At 38.5% G+C, this 18,025-nt stretch overlaps 1 protein-coding gene across 8 annotated transcripts in view; it reads right to left on the bottom strand.

Annotated features, from left to right (window-relative positions):
- LRRC49 (leucine rich repeat containing 49) overlaps positions 1–18,025 on the bottom strand; it is a 149,595-nt gene that overhangs the window by 109,046 nt on the left and 22,524 nt on the right. For all 8 annotated transcript variants that reach the window (XM_086322757.1, XM_086322760.1, XM_086322758.1 and 5 more), the window contains one exon: positions 14,697–14,840. In XM_086322757.1, coding sequence (XP_086178883.1) covers positions 14,697–14,840 — 144 coding nt within the window. The remainder of the gene's footprint in view (positions 1–14,696; positions 14,841–18,025) is intronic.

Here is an 18,025-nt window from a genome sequence, read left to right on the forward strand (position 1 = left end):
CAGTTCTCATTTTGTTACCTATTCTGTGACACAAAAAAGTCAGTGTTAAAATATGTAGGGGTAATTATCTTCATTTTGAGAACTAAAGACAAAGCACTGAATAAGCTTGAAAAAAAAAAAACAAAGAAAAAAGTGTTCCTTTTTATAAAAAGGTTTGTAAATTCTAAAATGACTTACTATGGCCATCACTGTAATACAGACACATATTATATGAGGAATAATATGTGTAAGCCATCATATCAACAACTCAAGTCATATTTTTATATACCATGAAAAAAAGTCTATTACCTGCCTCTATTATCCAAAAGCAGTAATATCCATATTTACTTTTTACATTTATTTATGACATATTACCTGGCAATTATCAGTCAACCTAGCTGCAAGCTGCTCTTTCAGTCTGATTTATTTCTATACACTGTTGTAATCCCCTGAAAATAAAAAGGAACTGAAAACCAGACTAATAAGCAGGAAATGACACTCTGACTACAGAGATTTTCAGTCTTTATAATCTAAGAGAGCTAGATATAACCTCTATGAGGAGAAATAGAAAAAGCCTCAATTTCACAATCACAGGCCTTTCCACACTTGAATTTCTAGTTCAAATTTACATCACATGCTTGATCTAACAAAAAAGAAAGTGTTAGTCGCTCAGTTGTGTCTGATTCTTTGTGACCCCATGGACTGCAGCTCACCAGGGTCCTCTGCCCATGGGATTCTCCAGACAAGAGTACTGGAATGGGTAGCCATTACCTTCTCTGGAGATCTTCCAGACAAGGGATGGAATCCAGCTCTCTTGCACTGCAGGCAGATTCTTTACCATTTGAGGCACCAGGGAAACCCAAGATTCCTCATAAAAAATGGCCCCTGACATTCTTACCCTTACCACTACAGGCAAAACTCACTAGAGAGACACAAACTCAAGTCAGACTGTACAGCATGTGTGTGTGTGTGTGTGTGTGTGTGTGTCTGCGCACGCACACATGCAGGTGCACTCTCAGTCGCTCGGTTGCCAGTTGTGCCTTAGTCTTTGCAGCCCCATGGACTGTAGACTGCCAGGCTCCTCGGTCCATGGAATTTTCCAGGCAACAATACTGGAGTGGGTTGTCATGCCCTACTCCAGGTGATCATTCGAATCCAGGGATCAAACCAGTGTCTTTTGCATCTCCTGTATTGGCAGGTGGTTCTTTACCACTAGCACTACTTGGGAAGCCTTACTGCATTTTCACAATGCAGATGATTAATGAAAAAAACTACTATGAGCAAGAGTAAGCATAAATTTTAGGCAATAAATGTACAATTACCAAAAAACTAAGAAAATATAATAACTTGATAAAGACTATGGAATGTCTATGTTTAAAATTATTAGATAAATAAAATAAATCAAAACATGAGAAATTGGGCATTTATTTTTTGAAATCCATGCAGAACTTCTAGAAATAAAAAATTATGGTCATTATTAAAAATTCAATGGATGGACTGAAAATCAGATTAGACAAAACTAAAGAGAAGGTTAGTGAACTGGAAGAAACATTAAAGAAATAAAAATCATGCACAAATTTAGCAGAGAAAAGTAAGAATGATGGAAAGTTTAAGAAACAAAGAATAGAACAAGGTCCATACCATGTCTAGCAGGTGCTGAAGAAGCAGATAGTGGAAAAGATCAGTATTTGAATATTTGAATATCAGAATATTCCTGCCCCCATAATTAGTCAAAGAAATGAATCCACAGATTCATAAAACATAGATACTGGGTATGTTAATAAAATTATCATATTTAATAAAATCTAAGATATCTGATGATTATTTTATGTAAACCTGGTGAAAATAAACTTATGATTAACCAATAAAATATCACTTTGAATTTTTATTTCATTATTACCAAACGAGTTCTTTTAATTTACTTAACCATATTTTTTAAAACCAAATGTCATTTCTTTACACATAAAAATTAGGCAAAATAAATTTGTTAAATTAATGATCTCCCCAAATATCTCCATGTATAAAGCTAGAATAGTTAGACAGTATAGTCTTGGTATAATGGTAGACAAATAGATGGAACAGAATAGAAGGTTCAGAGAAAGACTCATTTGACTATAACTCAATTTTGAAAAAGAAACCAGTTTAATTAAATGGTGGAAAACAAGTCCATTTGAATAACAGTGATGGAGAAAACAGACATTTCTATTTGGGAAAAATGAGTCATGACCCCTACATCTCACACCATGTGTGTGTGTGTGTGTGTGTGTGTGTGTGTGTGTGTGTAGTCACTCAGTTGCATCCGACTCTCTGTGACCCCATGGACTATAACCCACCAGGCTCCTCTGTCCATGGGATTTCCCAAGCAAGAATACCTGAGTGGGCTGCCATCTCACACCATATACAAAACTTAATTAAAGGTGGATCACAGACCTAAAACGAAAGGTAAAAAGTATAAGCCTTCTGGAAGATAACAGAGGAGAACATATCTACGATATCTGGATAAGCAAAGACTTCCCAGACAAGACAAAAAAAGACACTAATGATAAAAAGAAAACAAATTGATAAACTGTATGTCACTAAGACTTAAAGTTTCTACAAGTTGAAAATATTGTTAAGAAAGCAAAAAGGAAGCCATGCAGAAAATGCATTCAATATATAAATGAAATAAAGGGCTGAATCTAGAATGAAGATCTACCATACTCACTGATAAAAACATAACATATATTTTTTAATGGGCAAAAGACATGAACTGATACTTCACAAAAGGATATACCAGAATAGCTAATAGGTACCTATTGTCCATGAGTTACCATTTAGTCTGAATAACTGCAAGTAAAACTACAGTGAGACTGTAACACAGCTTTGTCAAAGGCAGTTATCTTCCTTTTAAGTATTTGACTGTTAATTAGCAAAATCGTGTGGAGTTAGAATCATTCCTCCAATGAAAAGCGTATTTCACTAATATTAAATTTGTTTTTGCTATTCTATTTCCATGTTTTTTGGAATAATGTTTGATTTCAATTCTAAATTATGCTATAAAATTTTAAAATACATTTTGCAGAGTAATTAAACTCCACACATGTAATACCAACAACTGAAGTGATAATAATATAAACAGTTATCAAAGTCAAATTCCCTGGGGGTTCTCAGTTCTTTAGCCAGATCCCCAGGTTGGGAAACCTGTTGTAGACCCTAGAACTTTTGCAACAGTGTGAGAACTTCTTTGTGTATAATTGTTCTCAAGTTTGTGGGTCACCTGCTCAGCAGCTCTATAGTAGAGCTAATGATAGCCTCCTGAAAGCTAGTGGAGGTGATGGAATCCAGTTGAGCTATTTCAAATCCTAAAAGATGATGCTGTGAAAGTACTGCACTCAATACGCCAGCAAATTTGGAAAACTCTTCAGTGGCCACAGGACTGGAAAAGGTCAGTTTTCATTCCAATCCCAAAGAAAGGCAATGCCAAAGAATGTTCAAACTACCGCACAATTGCACTCATTTCACACGCTAGCAAAGTAATGCTCAATATTCTCCAAGCTAGGCTTCAACAGTACGTGAACCAAAAACTTCCAGATGTTCAAGCTTGATTTAGAAAAGGCAAAGGAACCAGAGACCAAATCACCAACATCTGTTGTATCATAGAAAAAGCAAGAGAATTTAGACAAACATCTACTTCCGCTTCATTGACTATGCTCAAGCTTTTGATTGTGTGGATCACAACAAACTGTGGAAAATTCTTCAAGAGATGGGAATATCAGACCACCTGACCTGCCTCCTGAGAAACCTGTATGCAGGTCAAGAAGCACAGTTAGAACTGACCATGGAATAACAACTGGTTCCAAACTGGGAAAGGAGTACATCAACGCCATGTATTGTCACCCTGCTTATTTAACTTATATGCACAGTCCATCATGTGAAATGCCGGGCCAGACAAAGCACAAGCTGGAATCAAGATTGCCAGGAGAAATATCAATAACTTCAGGTATGCAGATGACACCACCCTTATAACAGAAAGCAAAGAGCAATTAAAGAGCCTCTTGATGAAGGTGAAAGAGAAGAGTGAAAAAAGTTGGATTTAGAAAAGGCAAAGGAACCAGAGATCAAATTGCCAACATCCCCTGGATCATCAAAAAAGCAAGAGAGTTCCAGAAAACATCGACTTCTGCTTTATTCACTATGCCAAAGCCTTTGTGTGGATCACACCAAACTGTGGAAAATTCTTAAAGAGAAGGGAATACCAGACCATCTGATCTGCCTCCTGAGAAATCTGTATGCAGGTCAAGAAGCAACAGTTAGAACTGGACATAGGACGATAGACTGGTTCCAAATTGAGAAAGGAGTACGTCAAGGCTTCATATTGTCACCCTGCTTATTTAACTTATATGCAGAGTACATCATGAGAAACACTGGACTGGAAGAAGCACAAGCTGAAATTAAGATTGCTGGGAGAAATATCAATAACCTCATATACGCAGATGACACCACCCTTATGGCAGAAAGTGAAGAAGAACTAAAGAGCCTCTTGATGAAGGTGAAAGAGGAGAGTGAAAAAGTTGGCTTAAAACTAAACATGCAGAAAACGAAGATCATGGCATCTGGTCCCACCACTTCATGGCAAATAGGTGGGGAAACAGTGGAAACAGTGGCAGATTTTATTTTTGGGGGCTCCAAAATCACTGCAGATGGTGACTGTACCCGTGAAATTAAAAGACACTTGCTTCTTGGAAGAAAAGTTATGACATAGACAGCATATGAAAAAGCAGAGACATTACTTTGCCAACAAAGGTCTGTCTAATAAAAGCTATGGTTTTTCCAGTAGTCATGTATGGATGTGAGAGTAGGACTATAAAGAAAGCTGAGCTCAGAAGAATTGATGCTTTTGAACTGCGGCGTTGGAAAAGACTCTTGAGAGTCCCTCGGACTGCAAGGAGATCCAACCAGTCCATCCTAAAGGAAATCAGTCCTGAATATTCATTGGAAGAACTGACGCTGAAGCTGCAACTCCAATACTTTGGCCACCTGATGTGAAGAACTTACTTACTGGAAAAAACCCTGATGCTGGGAAAGATTGAAGGCAGAAGAAGAAGGGGATGACAGAGGATTAGATAGCTGGATGGCATCACTGACTCAATGGTCACGAGTTTGAGTAAACTCCGGGAGTTGGTGATGGACAGGGAGGCCTGGTGTGCTGTAGTCCATGAGGTCACAGAGCTGGACATGACTGAGAGACTGAAGTGAACTGAACTGATGTAGATTGTAACATATATTCAGATTTCAGATTTGTTGAAATATAGAAAAATACATGCCTCAAATTGGTCAAATATAGTAGTTCCCTATCTATATAGATCATAGTGAGTCTGAAAGACTTCAAGAAGAAATCTTATAATCTTAAAACAAACAGAGGAAGTAAAAGACTACCAAGAAAAAGTGATTGATGACAGTTTAATTACAATAATAGAAAACTGAAGACAAGGGAATATGCACTTCAAAACATCCAGGAGAAAAACAACTGTCAACCAAATCCAGAATCAGTCATGAGTAAAAGCAAAATAAACAAGTTACCAAACATAAACTGAGAAAGCTTACTACCACCATAGCCATCTTAAAGGAACTTTATCTAAGTTATATACTTTGGGAAGAGTGGTAAAGCCAAACGAGTATGTGGCTGAATCTAAATAAACACTGACTAAAAACACAGCAATTAAAATATATAAATTGGATGGTTAAAAAAAAAAAGGAAATACTAGGCAACAAAAGCATACAAAATGAGAGGGGTTTACTGGATTCAATGATTCTAAGGTCCTTTTAGGGACGTGTACTTGACTATAATTTAAGTCAACTGTGTATTTTAAAATGCAATAGTAACCGTTAATGTAAAGAAGAACAGAGAAAACTCTATCAACTGGAAATCATACACAAGAAGAAAAACAGAAAGCTTGAAATAATATCAAATTGATGAATGGAAATGTATGTAATCACAATTAGTATAACAGACAAACATCTGATCAGAAGACAGATTCTCAGATAGTAAATTTAAAAATGAATTGTGCATGTGACCTACGCATATGAGGATATTTAATTTGCTAAAAGAAGATATTGCCAAGGGGAGAGGGAAGAACAAAAAGAATTTACTTTTCAAGAAAATGTGCTGGGACAACTGGTAATCCATATGAGAAAAAAAAAATGAAATTGGATTTCAATGGCACATCACAAGCAAAAATCAATGCCAAATAGATGAAACACCCCCATGTGAAGAACAACTTTAAAACTCTTGCAAGACAACATAGAAAAATATCTTTATGTCCTCAGCCTATAAAAAAGGATTTTTCAAACAAAAAGAAGAAACAATAAAGGAAACTATTGATTTTTACTTCTGTTTCTCAAAGACAGCAGAAAGAAAAGAAATATTACTCATCAACAGGAAACTGCATCCATGAAATTAAAAGACGCTTACTCCTTGGAAGGAAAGTTATGACCAACCTAGATAGCATATTCAAAAGCAGAGACATTACTTTGCCAACAAAGGTCTGTCTAGTCAAGGCTATGGTTTTTCCAGTGGTCATGTATGGATGTGAGAGTTGGACTGTGAAGAAAGCTAAGTGCCGAAGAATTGATGCTTTTGAACTGTGGTGTTGGAGAAAACTCTTGAGAGTCCCTTGGACTGCAAGGAGATCCAACCAGTCCATTCTAAAGGAGATAAGCCCTGGGTGTTCTTTGGAAGGAATGATGCTGAAGCTGAAACTCCAGTACTTTGGGCACCTCATGCGAAGAGTTGACTCACTGGAAAAGACTCTGATGCTGGGAGGGATTGGGGGCAGGAGGAGAAGGGGATGACAGAGGATGAGATGGTTGGATGGCATCACCAACTCGATGGATGTGAGTTTGAGTGAACTCTGGGAGTTGGTGATGGCCAGAGAGGCCTGGCGTGCTGTGATTCATGGGGTCGCAAAGAGTCGGACACGACTGAGCAACTGAACTGAACTGAATAGGAAAAAGAAAAAGATGTTATAACAGTGGGCAAAGGATAAGGCTATCTGCAGAACAAGCAATATCAATATCAAAAATGGAAAAAAGATGATAGACATTCAATCCCACTAGAAATTCAAATTCAAATCTCAAAATAATACAATTTCATAGATATAAGACTGGCAAAAATTAGAAGGTCAACATCTGACAACATCAAGTGTCAATAAAGTTGTGAAGTTAAAGGAATTCTCAGGGAATGCTGATGGAAATGTAATTTGGTACAACCACTTTGGGGGAAATGTGGCAGTAACTAATAGAGTGAAATGACGTGCATAGTCCTGGCACCAAGCAATGCTTCTCCCAAGTCACCATTTAGCATTATTTTTCAAAGGCAGATTACAACCAGTTTTTCATTAGTCAAGAAATCAATTCAGGGACTTCACAGGTAGCTCACTGGTAAAGAATTCTCTTGCAATGTAGAAGATGCAGGAGACACGGGTTCTATCCCTGTATTGGGAAGATCCCCTGGAGAAGGAAACAGCAACCCACTCCAGTATTCTTGCCTGGGAAATCCCATGGACAAAGGAGCCTGGTGGGTCACAGTCCATGGGGTCGCAAAGAGTCAGATACGACTGAGCATGCATGCACAATGTAAATTTTATTTATTAACATAGATTATGGCTAAAACTGTCTGAAAGCCACTGTCCAAGGGAAACTGTTATAATTATGCACAAAAAGATACATACAAAAATATTATTTCTTAACAATAAAAATTAGAAATATTATCCAAAAACAGAAGAATAAATATTTAATCATAATCATACAGTATGATATTATATAACAATGAAAATTAGTGAACTGGAGCGATAGGTATCAACACATATAAATCTCAAAGCATAATAAAAGTAACTTACAGAAGATATGTACTGTTTGATAAAACCATGTACAGAAGACTTAAAAGCATACAAAATAATTACTTCATTGTTTAGGGATATATACGGGATTGTTTGGGAATCCCAAACAGGAAACACAAACAGACATGCATAGAAATAAATACCAAATTCATAACTGTGACTACGTCTGCAAAGGAGGGAGGGACTGTGTTGGGGGAGGGCTACAGAGTAGGACTCAACTATATTTAAAAGGCTTTTATTTAAATTCATTGGTTGACACACAAATGTTAGTAATCTTATTTCCTATTCTTTGGGAAAGTTTGAAATGTTTCATAGTTCTTTTAAAGGGAAAGATGTACAAACTAAAAAGATATTTGCTTAGAAACTTATAAAATTTCCAAGAAAAAGATCAGAGAATTGAATATAACTATACTGTATTAAATAGTCCTTGATTTTTTATTGTATTAAATTCTTTTCTACACTGAAATTATCAGTGAAGACAGTTTCTGATAAGATGGTAAAGTAGGTGATGCATTTATTTCATCTCCTTCCCAAGATTCAATGGGTGAAACAAACAAAATAAATAAAATGAGCAATTCCACAGAAAATGTTAAAAACAAAAGTTACTAATAGAGCAACACTTTTGATGAAATTTCAGGAAGCTGAAAAGCAGATGGATGTTATTGGAGATAATCTTGAACAAAGAAAACTGCAGCTCAGAACTGGCCGGAGAGATGCTGTACTGCAAACGTGGCAATTCTCTCCATGAGAATGCCAACTTCCACTCTCAGAGTCAGCACAAACAAAACACAGGCATGCACTATGAATAGCTATGACTAATCAAGTAGATGTATAATTAAAGATGTGTCTACTAAACGGCTAATCCTGGAACACCAACAAACCCACTGCCCACCCAGCCCACTCCCACTCCTACCATGCACACACACAATAATGTACAGAGCAGCTGGCCGAAGAAATCCTCAGCTACAGCCTCAGGATCTGTTTCTAACAAACAGAGACTCAAGGAAGGATGGAGAGCATGGGTGTTTCATCTATCAGTTCAGTCAGTCAGTTCAGTCGCTCAGTCGTGTCCGACTCTGCGACCCCATGAATCGCAGCACGCCAGGCCTCTCTGGCCATCACCAACTCCCAGAGTTCGCTCAAACTCATGTCCATCGAGTCGGTGATGACATCCAGCCATCTCATCCTCTGTCGTCCCCTTCTCCTCCTGCCCCCAATCCCTCCTAGCATCAGGGTCTTTTCCAATGAGTCAACTCTTCACATGAGGTGGCCAAAGTATTGGAGTTTCAGCTTCAGCATCAGTCCTTCCAACGAACAGCCAGGACTGATCTCCTTTAGAATGGACTGGTTGGATCTCCTTGCAGTCCAAGGGACTCTCAAGAGTCTTCTTCAACACCACAGTTCAGAAGCATCAATTCTTCAGCGCTCAGCTTTCTTCACAGTCCAACTCTCACATCCATACATGACCACAGGAAAAACCATACCCTTGACTAGACGAAACTTTGTTGGCAAAGTAATGTCTCTGCTTTTCAAAATGCTATCTAGGTTGGTCATAACTTTCCTTCCAAGGAGCAGGCATCTTTTAATTTCATGGCTGCAATCACCATCTGCAGTGATTTTGGAGCCCAGAAAAATAAAGTCTGACACTGTTTCCACTGTTTCCCCATCTATCTGCCATGAAGTGACGGGACCAGATGCCATGATCTTAGTTTTCTGAATGTTGAGCTTTAAGCCAACTTTTTCACTCTTCTCTTTCATCAAGAGGCTCTTTAGTTCTTCTTTACTTTCTGCCATAAGGGTGGTGTCATCTGCATATCTGAGGTTATTGATATTTCTCCAGGCAATCTTGATTCCAGCTTGTGCTTCTTCCAGTCCAGCGTTTCTCATGATGTACTGTGCATATAAGTTAAATAAGCAGTGTGACAATATACAGCCTTGACATACTCCTTTTCCTATTTGGAACCAGTCTGTTGTTCCATGTCCAGTTCTAACTGTTGCTTCCTGACCTGCATACAGGATTCTCAAGAGGCAGGTCAGGTGGTCTGGTATTCCCATCTCTTTCAGAATTTTCCACAGTTTATTGTGATCCACACAGTCAAAGGCTTTGGCATAGTCAATAAAGCAGAATTAGATGTTTTTCTGGAACTCTCTTGCTTTTTCCATGATCCAGTGGATGTTGTCAATTTGATCTCTGGTTCCTCTGCCTTTTCTAAAACCAGCTTGAACATCTGGAAGTTCATGGTTCACATATTGCCAAAGCCTGGCTTGGACAATTTTGAGCATTACTTTACTAGCGTGTGAGATGAGTGCAATTGTGCGATAGTTTGAGCATTCTTTGGCATTGCCTTTCTTTGGGATTGGGATGAAAACTGACCTTTTCCAGTCCTGTGGCCACTGCTGAGTTTTCCAAATTTGCTGGCATATTGAGTGCAGCACTTTCACAGCATCATCTTTCAGGATTTGAAATAGCTTAACTGGAATTCCATCACTTCCACTAGCTTTGTTCGTAGTGATGCTTTCTAAGGCCCACTTGACTTCACATTCCAGGATGTCTGGCTCTAGGTGAGTGATCACACCATTGTGATTATCTGGGTTGTGAAGCTCCTTTTTGTACAGTTCTTCTGTGTATTCTTGCCACCTCTTAATATCTTCTGCTTCTGTTGGGTCCATACCATTTCTGTCCTTTATTGTGCCCATCTTTGCATGAAATGTTCCCTTGGTATCTCTAATTTTCTTGAAGAGATCTCTAGTCTTTCCCATTCTGTTGTTTTCCTCTATTTCTTTGCATTGATCGCTGAGGAAGGTTTTCTTATCTCTGCTTGCTATTCTTTGGAATTCTGCATTCAGATGTTTATATCTTTCCTTTTCTCCTTTGCTTTTCGCTTCTCTTCTTTTCACAGCTATTTGTAAGGCCTTCTCAGACAGCCATTTTGCTTTTTTGCATTTCTTTTCCATGGGGATGGTCTTGATCCCTGTCTCCTGTACAATGTCACGAACCTCATTCCATAGTTCATCAGGCATTCTGTCTATCAGATCTAGGCCCTTAAATCTATTTCTCACTTCCACTGTATAATCATAAGGGATTTGATTTAGGTCATACCTGAATGGCCTAGTGGTTTTCCCTACTTTCTTCAATTTAAGTCTGAATTTGGCAATAAGGAGTTCATGATCTGAGCCACAGTCAGCTCCCGGTCTTGTTTTTGCAGACTGTAGAGAGCTTCTCCATCTTTGGCTGCAAAGAATGTAATCAATCTGATTTAGGTGTTGACCATCTGGTGATGTCCATGTGTAGAGTCTTCTCTTGTGTTGTTGGAAGAGGGTGTTTGCTATGACCAGTGTGTTCTCTTTGCAAAACTCTGTTAGCCTTTGCCCTGCTTCATTCCGTACTCCAAGGCCAAATTTGCCTGTTACCCCTGGTGTTTCTTGACTTCCTACTTTTGCATTCCAGTTCCCTATAATGAAAAGGACATCTTTTTTGGGTGTTAGTTCTAAAAGGTCTTCACAGAACCGTTCAACTTCAGCTTCTTCAGCGTTACTGGTTGGGGCATAGGCTTGGATTACCATGATATTGAATGGTTTTCCTTGGAAACGAACAGAGATCATTCTGTCGTTTTTGAGATTGCATCCAAGTACTGCATTTCGGACTCTTTTGTTGACCATGATGGCTACTCCATTTCTTCTGAGGGATTTCTGCCCGCAGTAGTAGATATAATGGTCATCTGAGTTAAATTCACCCATTCCAGTCCATTTTAGTTTGCTGATTCCTAGAATGTCAACGTTCACTCTTGCCATCTCCTGTTTGACCACTTCCAATTTGCCTTGATTCATGGACCTGACATTCCAGGTTCCTATGCAATATTGCTCTTTACAGCATTGGACCTTGCTTCTATCACCAGTCACACCCACAGCTGGGTATTGTTTTTGCTTTGGTTCCATCCCTTCATTCTTTCTGGAGTTATTTCTCCACTGATCTCCAGCAGCATACTGGGCATCTATCAACCCAGGGAGTTCCCCTTGCAGTATCCTATCATTTTGCCTTTTCATAGTGTTCATGGGGTTCTCAAGGCAAGAATACTGAAGTGGTTTGCCATTCCCTTCTCCAGTGGAGAAGTCAGAATGTGGTCCACTGGAGAAGGGAATGGCAAACCACTTCAGTATTCTTGCCTTGAGAACCCCATGAACAGCTTTATCTATGGAGATGTTTAATAACTGCCACAGTAGAACCAGAAGGGGAAGAGGAATGGCAATTTCAGCTGGCACAAAAGATACTGAGGTCCTTCTTATTCCTCCTCCCTGCCCTCACAAAGTAGTGTTTCTTATTTTGATAGTTACACAGTGAGCCTGCCTGTTGTCCACTCACTCTAAGGGGAAGTCTGCCAGTGTGTGGGATTCAGCAACTTACACAAATCTAGTGATCATTCTAGGGAGAGACTTATGGTTAAAAAAGACCTATTCAGCTGTAGAAGAGAGTCAGCCATGCCTTAACATGGTCCTTCATTTAAGAATAACCAGTCACTGAGGAAAATCAAAACCATGAGAAAAAACAAAGCAAAAAAAATAATGTGATAACTGACCCTGGAGAAAAGAAGAGGTAGTTTAAAAAAAAGAGAGGGGGGGGGAAAAAAGGAATCCTCAGATTTAAAGTCTCTTGGGCCTTCAGGAAAAGGATGCTTCAGAAAAGAAATAGAGTTAGAAAAGTTTATTTATTCTTACACATACACTCACAGTATCCAATAAATTAATACACATTATGCTTATACCATATACATAATATTTAAACCTTTTTCACTTTTAGAAATTAAAACAATTTCCTTTTCCATAAGATGCTTACTGCTGCCTAATCTATAACAGTAATGATTAGGTACTCAGTGGGAAATTCATTAAGCAATTTCCTGGATGTATATTACACATTTTCCAAATGAAGGACAAACTGTAGACAGAAATATGCTAAGGCCAACAGATTTCTGTACCCCACTCTACCGAAGTGTTTGGATTCTTACCACACCCAATGTCCTGAGGACGGATTAAGTCCAGCCTGAACAGTTCCTCGAGACAGCAATGTAACAGATTAACTCAATATGGATGTCTCTTAAAATAAATAAGCCATTTCCAATATTTAAATCCAATCTGGGGAAAGGTTGGCAGAATTTAAAGGTTCTGGAATAAATCTATGTCTTAGAAAAGGTTTTGAAATTATCTCAACCTCCTAGAAAATGTAAGCATTACTTGGCTCAGATTTTCTGGGGAAACTTCAAAATGAAACCAATCTGTCCAGTGAGGCCTAGAGATAGGGTATCAACTGTCCTCCAACTTTTTCAAGTGTACCACTTAAGTTTATGTAATTATTTACTAAGGAACTCGATGGGCTTACTTACTTACTAATGGGCTTCCCTCATAGCTCAGTTGGTAAATAATCTGCCTGCAATGTAGGAGACCTGGGTTTGATCCCTGGGTTGAGAAGATTCCCTGGAGAAGGAAATGGCAGCCCACTCTAGTATTCTTGCCTGGAGAATCCCATGGACAGAGGAGACCGGCAGGCTACAGTCCATGGGGTTGCAAAAGTCGGACACTTAGTGACTAAACCAACCAACCAAGGAACTCAATGTCTTGAAAAAGTTAAGAATCAGATTGTGCCTTTAAGAGCGCTTAAGTGATATCCACAGAAAACCTAATGCAGTTTCTCTGTTGCATATAAACAACAGAAAACTTGCTAAAACTTAACAAGAAACTTTAACAGGAAACTTGTTAAAAAACAAATAGTGTTTTTATAAAGCCTTAGATGTCTTCTTGGCCTGTATCATGTCATATAACTGAAAGTCTTATTTCTAGAGCTCCTCACATATGCAAGTTCAACATACCTGAGCATTAAGCAGTTATTTAGCTGCTAAACATGAGTAAAACTATAAATCTAATGAAGTTCATCCTCAGAGTTTCAGAGTAGTCTCATGATGCCAGCTCTTTTCCTCCTGCTCACATGCCAGCTTTCTATCATATTTATATCTTTTTTTCAGAGTCAGCAAACCAAAAAGGACTGCAGAGATGATCTAGCCCAATGTCCTCATTTTAGAGAAAAGTAAACTGAATCTCATAGGTGAGGGACTTACCCAAGGTCACACAGTTACGGGATCTTCCCTATAGCTCAGATGGTAAAGAATCTGCCTGCAATGCAGGAGAACCAGGTTTGATTCCTGGGTCAGGAAGATAGAGAAGGGATTGGCAATCCACTCCAGTACTCTTGCCTGGAGAATCCCATGGACAGAGGAGCCTGGCAGTCTACAGGACGTGGGGTAGCAAAGAGTTGGACACAACTGAGCAACTAACACTACACTACTACACAAGTAGTGAGAGATGAAGCGGACCGGCACTGGGCCTCTGATGTCCTGTGCAACAGTGTTCTTTCCTCCATACCAAGCTGCCTTCGAAAAACTGCCGAGAATATGATATTTATGTGTCTTCGAAGCCCTCAGTCTCTCCTCACTGCGTCTTTTTCCTCTCTGTGCAGCAATCTGCCAACTTTCAGTCACCAATAACCGTCTTTCTTATTAATTCTATTTCTATAACAACACAGGAAAGGATTCAAAATTCATTTATCCATAGTTGATTCATTTACTGATAACACTCCTGCTCCTAATTTTACATTTATCTTTTAGAATGGAAAATAACATACCATTTTCCAAACCATAATATTATAAAGCTTAACAATTATATCCACAATTTAAATTCAGAAAAAAACTAAATTACCTTAGACTCTTACTTTACAGAAAGCAATGCTATAACATTTATTTCATTCCCTTAAAAGAAAGGCCAGAAATCACATATTGATTCCATTTTAATACTCACCACAAAAGTAATTTGATTGTGTCGCAGGTTAAGCTCAGTTAGTGAATCCAGCCCATTAAGATTATCAACGTGACTTAAAAAGTTCCTGGCAAGATTTAAAACTCTCAAATCACACAAATGATTGACATTTTCAATTTTGGTAATCTGTTAAAAAAATGAGGTAGGGATGATTAGCAGGCATAAATCTCAGAGGTACATGTTATAAAAATAAAAGACCCAGTCACTGGATTCTGTAACAAACATATTTATATGAAGACATTTCAAAATCTATTTCATGTTTCCTCTGTTATAGATATTATGAAGTTACTTAATTTGTGAAAATTAACTAAAGGAACACATCTTGTAATTTGACCATGGTAATTATTTGAAGTATATTTTACCAAATAATCAATAAGCACTCATTTGGGCATCTCCAAGCAACAGCTAGAACTGGACCTGGAACAACAGACTGGTTCCAAATAGGAAAAGAAGTACATCAAGGCTGTATATTGTCACCCTGCTTATTTAACTTATATGCAGAGTACATCATGAGAAACGCTGGGCTGGATGAAGCACAAGCTGGAATCAAGATTACCAGGAGAAATATCAGTAACCTCAGATATGCAGATGATACCACCCTTATGGCAGAAAGCAAAGAACTAAAGAGCCTCTTGATGAAAGTGAAAGAGAAGAGTGAAAAAGTTGGCTTAAAACTCAACATTCAGAAAACTAAGATCATGGCATCTAGCCCCACCACTTCATGGCAAATAGATGGTGAAACAGTGGAAATAGTGGCAGACTTTATTTTGGGGGACTCCAAAATCACTGCAGATGGTGACTGCAGCCATGAAATTAACAGTTGCTTACTCCTTGAACGAAAAGTTATGACCAACCTAGACAGCATAGAGACATTACTTTGCCAACAAAGGTCTGTCTAGTCAAAGCTATGGTTTTTCCAGTAGTGATGTATGGATGTGAGAGTTGGACTATAAAGAAAGCTGAGCACTGACGACTGATGCTTTTGAACTGTGGTGTTGGAGAAGACTCTTAAGAGTCCCTTGGACTGCACGGAGATCCAACCAGTCCATCCTAAAGGAAATTAGCCTGAGTGTTCATTGAAAGGACTGATGTTGAAGCTGAAACCCCAATACTTTGGCCATGTGATGCAAAGAACCGACTCACTGGAAAAGACCCTGATGCTGGGAAGGACTGAAGGCAGGAGGAGAAGGGGACAACAGAGGATGAGATGGTTGGATGGCATCACCGACTCAAAGGACATGAGTTTGAATAAACTCCAGGAGTTGGTGATGGACAGGGAGGCCTGGAGTGCTGCAGTTCATGGGGTCACAAAGAGTCGGACACAACTGAGCGGCTGAACTGAACTGAACTGAACTGCCCAACACTGAGCCAGGTTCCCAGGAAGGTGAAGAGAAATATACGTACTAGCTGCAAAATAGAAACTGTAAGCCTAAGGCATGAGCTCACAATGTTTTGACCAAACAAGACTACCCTCTGAGAGAAAAGACAGAGAAAAGAAATGATACCAATTCTCCCTGTTCATAGTCCACTTATACTGTAGGATCCTGAAAGCAGTCAAGAGTCTGAATGGAAAAGGAACTAGGAACCCCAGGAGAGGGTGAGGATAGATATTCTTTATTACTGAAACTGCTTAAGAGAGGAGACAGATAATGTTGAGTCAGGGTACAATATGGTGGACACTGGCTGTTTAGAACAAGAGGACTTGAATTACAGACTATACACATGAACATAAGCAGAGGAATCTGAGGTGCACAAGCAAGGGTGAGTTACAGGGTATGGCCCGTGAAGTGACGAGCGTGCAGCATGACTTTAAGCCCCACTATTGTAATACTGCAAGAACAGCACAAAACAGGGTGAGTTTCTAAATGACCCGGAAGTAGGGCTCCTTGGGAGGGCTTCATCAACCTTTTAATCTAACAGACTTAAGTAATATCGAGTTATTCATAACATTTTTTTTCTGGACATTAAAATATATAAATTTCACAGTCACTGGAGATTAATTTTCTCATCTGTATTTCCATCACAATATTATTTGAAAATTTCGATTTAACATTTCAAAGCAGATATTGGCTAAAATAGCCTTTTTAAAGACTTAAAATACACTTTCTATGATATTATTTAGCCCTTCTCTTACATTCAAGAAATACCATCTAAATTTCATCTAGATTCAAGAGGAGAAATCTAAGTATATTTATCGCAAATTTAATAATATAAAAGATAAACTATGACCATGCTTTAAAATTTGCACTGAGATTTTTGGTTTAACTAACAATAAAATGAAAACAATTAAAATCTGTAAAAGAAAAAAACAAGGTTATGAGTATTTGCAGATGACAGAACTGTAAAGACACAGAAAATGACATTTCAAAACTAAATAGATGATAGAATTTAAAATGTATAGAATCAGCAAAAAGTAAAATGGACACTATAGGAAATCAGTAATATCAACAAAAGCTTGAGAAATTCTACTAAAATACTAAAAAAAAAATAGAGATAGGTATATGAAAAAGCAATATGTATATGTATACATGTATATATTTTATATATATAAACCTTCTCTGAACTCAAGAAAGATAAATACACAGAATGAAGGGGCACATGACCTGTGTATCATGTCTTCCCCCTTCTGCTAATAATCCTGGAGCACTTCTTTTAGAAAACTACCTTTCTCCAATTTCATTTGCTCCTGGTGGGACATACAATTAGGATGCCTACATTTTAGAGTCCCTTTTTAGTTTGGTAACTCTGAAAAGAAATGTTGTTAATTCATGCTGCTAAGCTGCTAAGTCACTTCAGTCGTGTCCGACTCTGTGCGACCCCATAGACGGCAGCCCACCAGGCTCCCCCGTCCCTGGGATTCTCCAGGCAAGAACACTGGAGTGGGTTGCCATTTCCTTCTCCAGTGCATGAAAGTGAAAAGGGAAAGTGAAGTCGCTCAGCTGTGTCCGACCCTTAGCATGGACTGCAGCCTACCAGGCTCCTCCGTCCATGGGATTTTCCAGGCAAGAGTACTGGAGTGGGGTGCCATTATAGGTATAAATCAGTAATTAAAAAAAAAAAAAAATCACTGGGGATATTGTTCAATTTCTTGGTTTGCGAACCGACATGGCAGAATTGGGTGGAACATCTCCGATAGAATAAAATTTGTTACTCTGTTGCAGCCATGGACAAAGTCACAGGGATAGAGCAAATGACAGAATCTTCAAGCAAAAGGTGGTGTATAGTGAGAGCAGAGTTCTTAATCAGTTAATAAATTTCACAGCCAGAAGAAGAGATGATAGGAATGTTCAAAAGCCTAAACTTAGGTCACA

The sequence above is a fragment of the Bos grunniens genome, chromosome 10 (genome assembly GCF_055505025.1).
Source record: "Bos grunniens cultivar Pamir isolate PY7600 chromosome 10, Bosgru_T2T1.0, whole genome shotgun sequence".
Classification (NCBI taxonomy): Eukaryota; Metazoa; Chordata; class Mammalia; order Artiodactyla; family Bovidae; genus Bos; species Bos grunniens.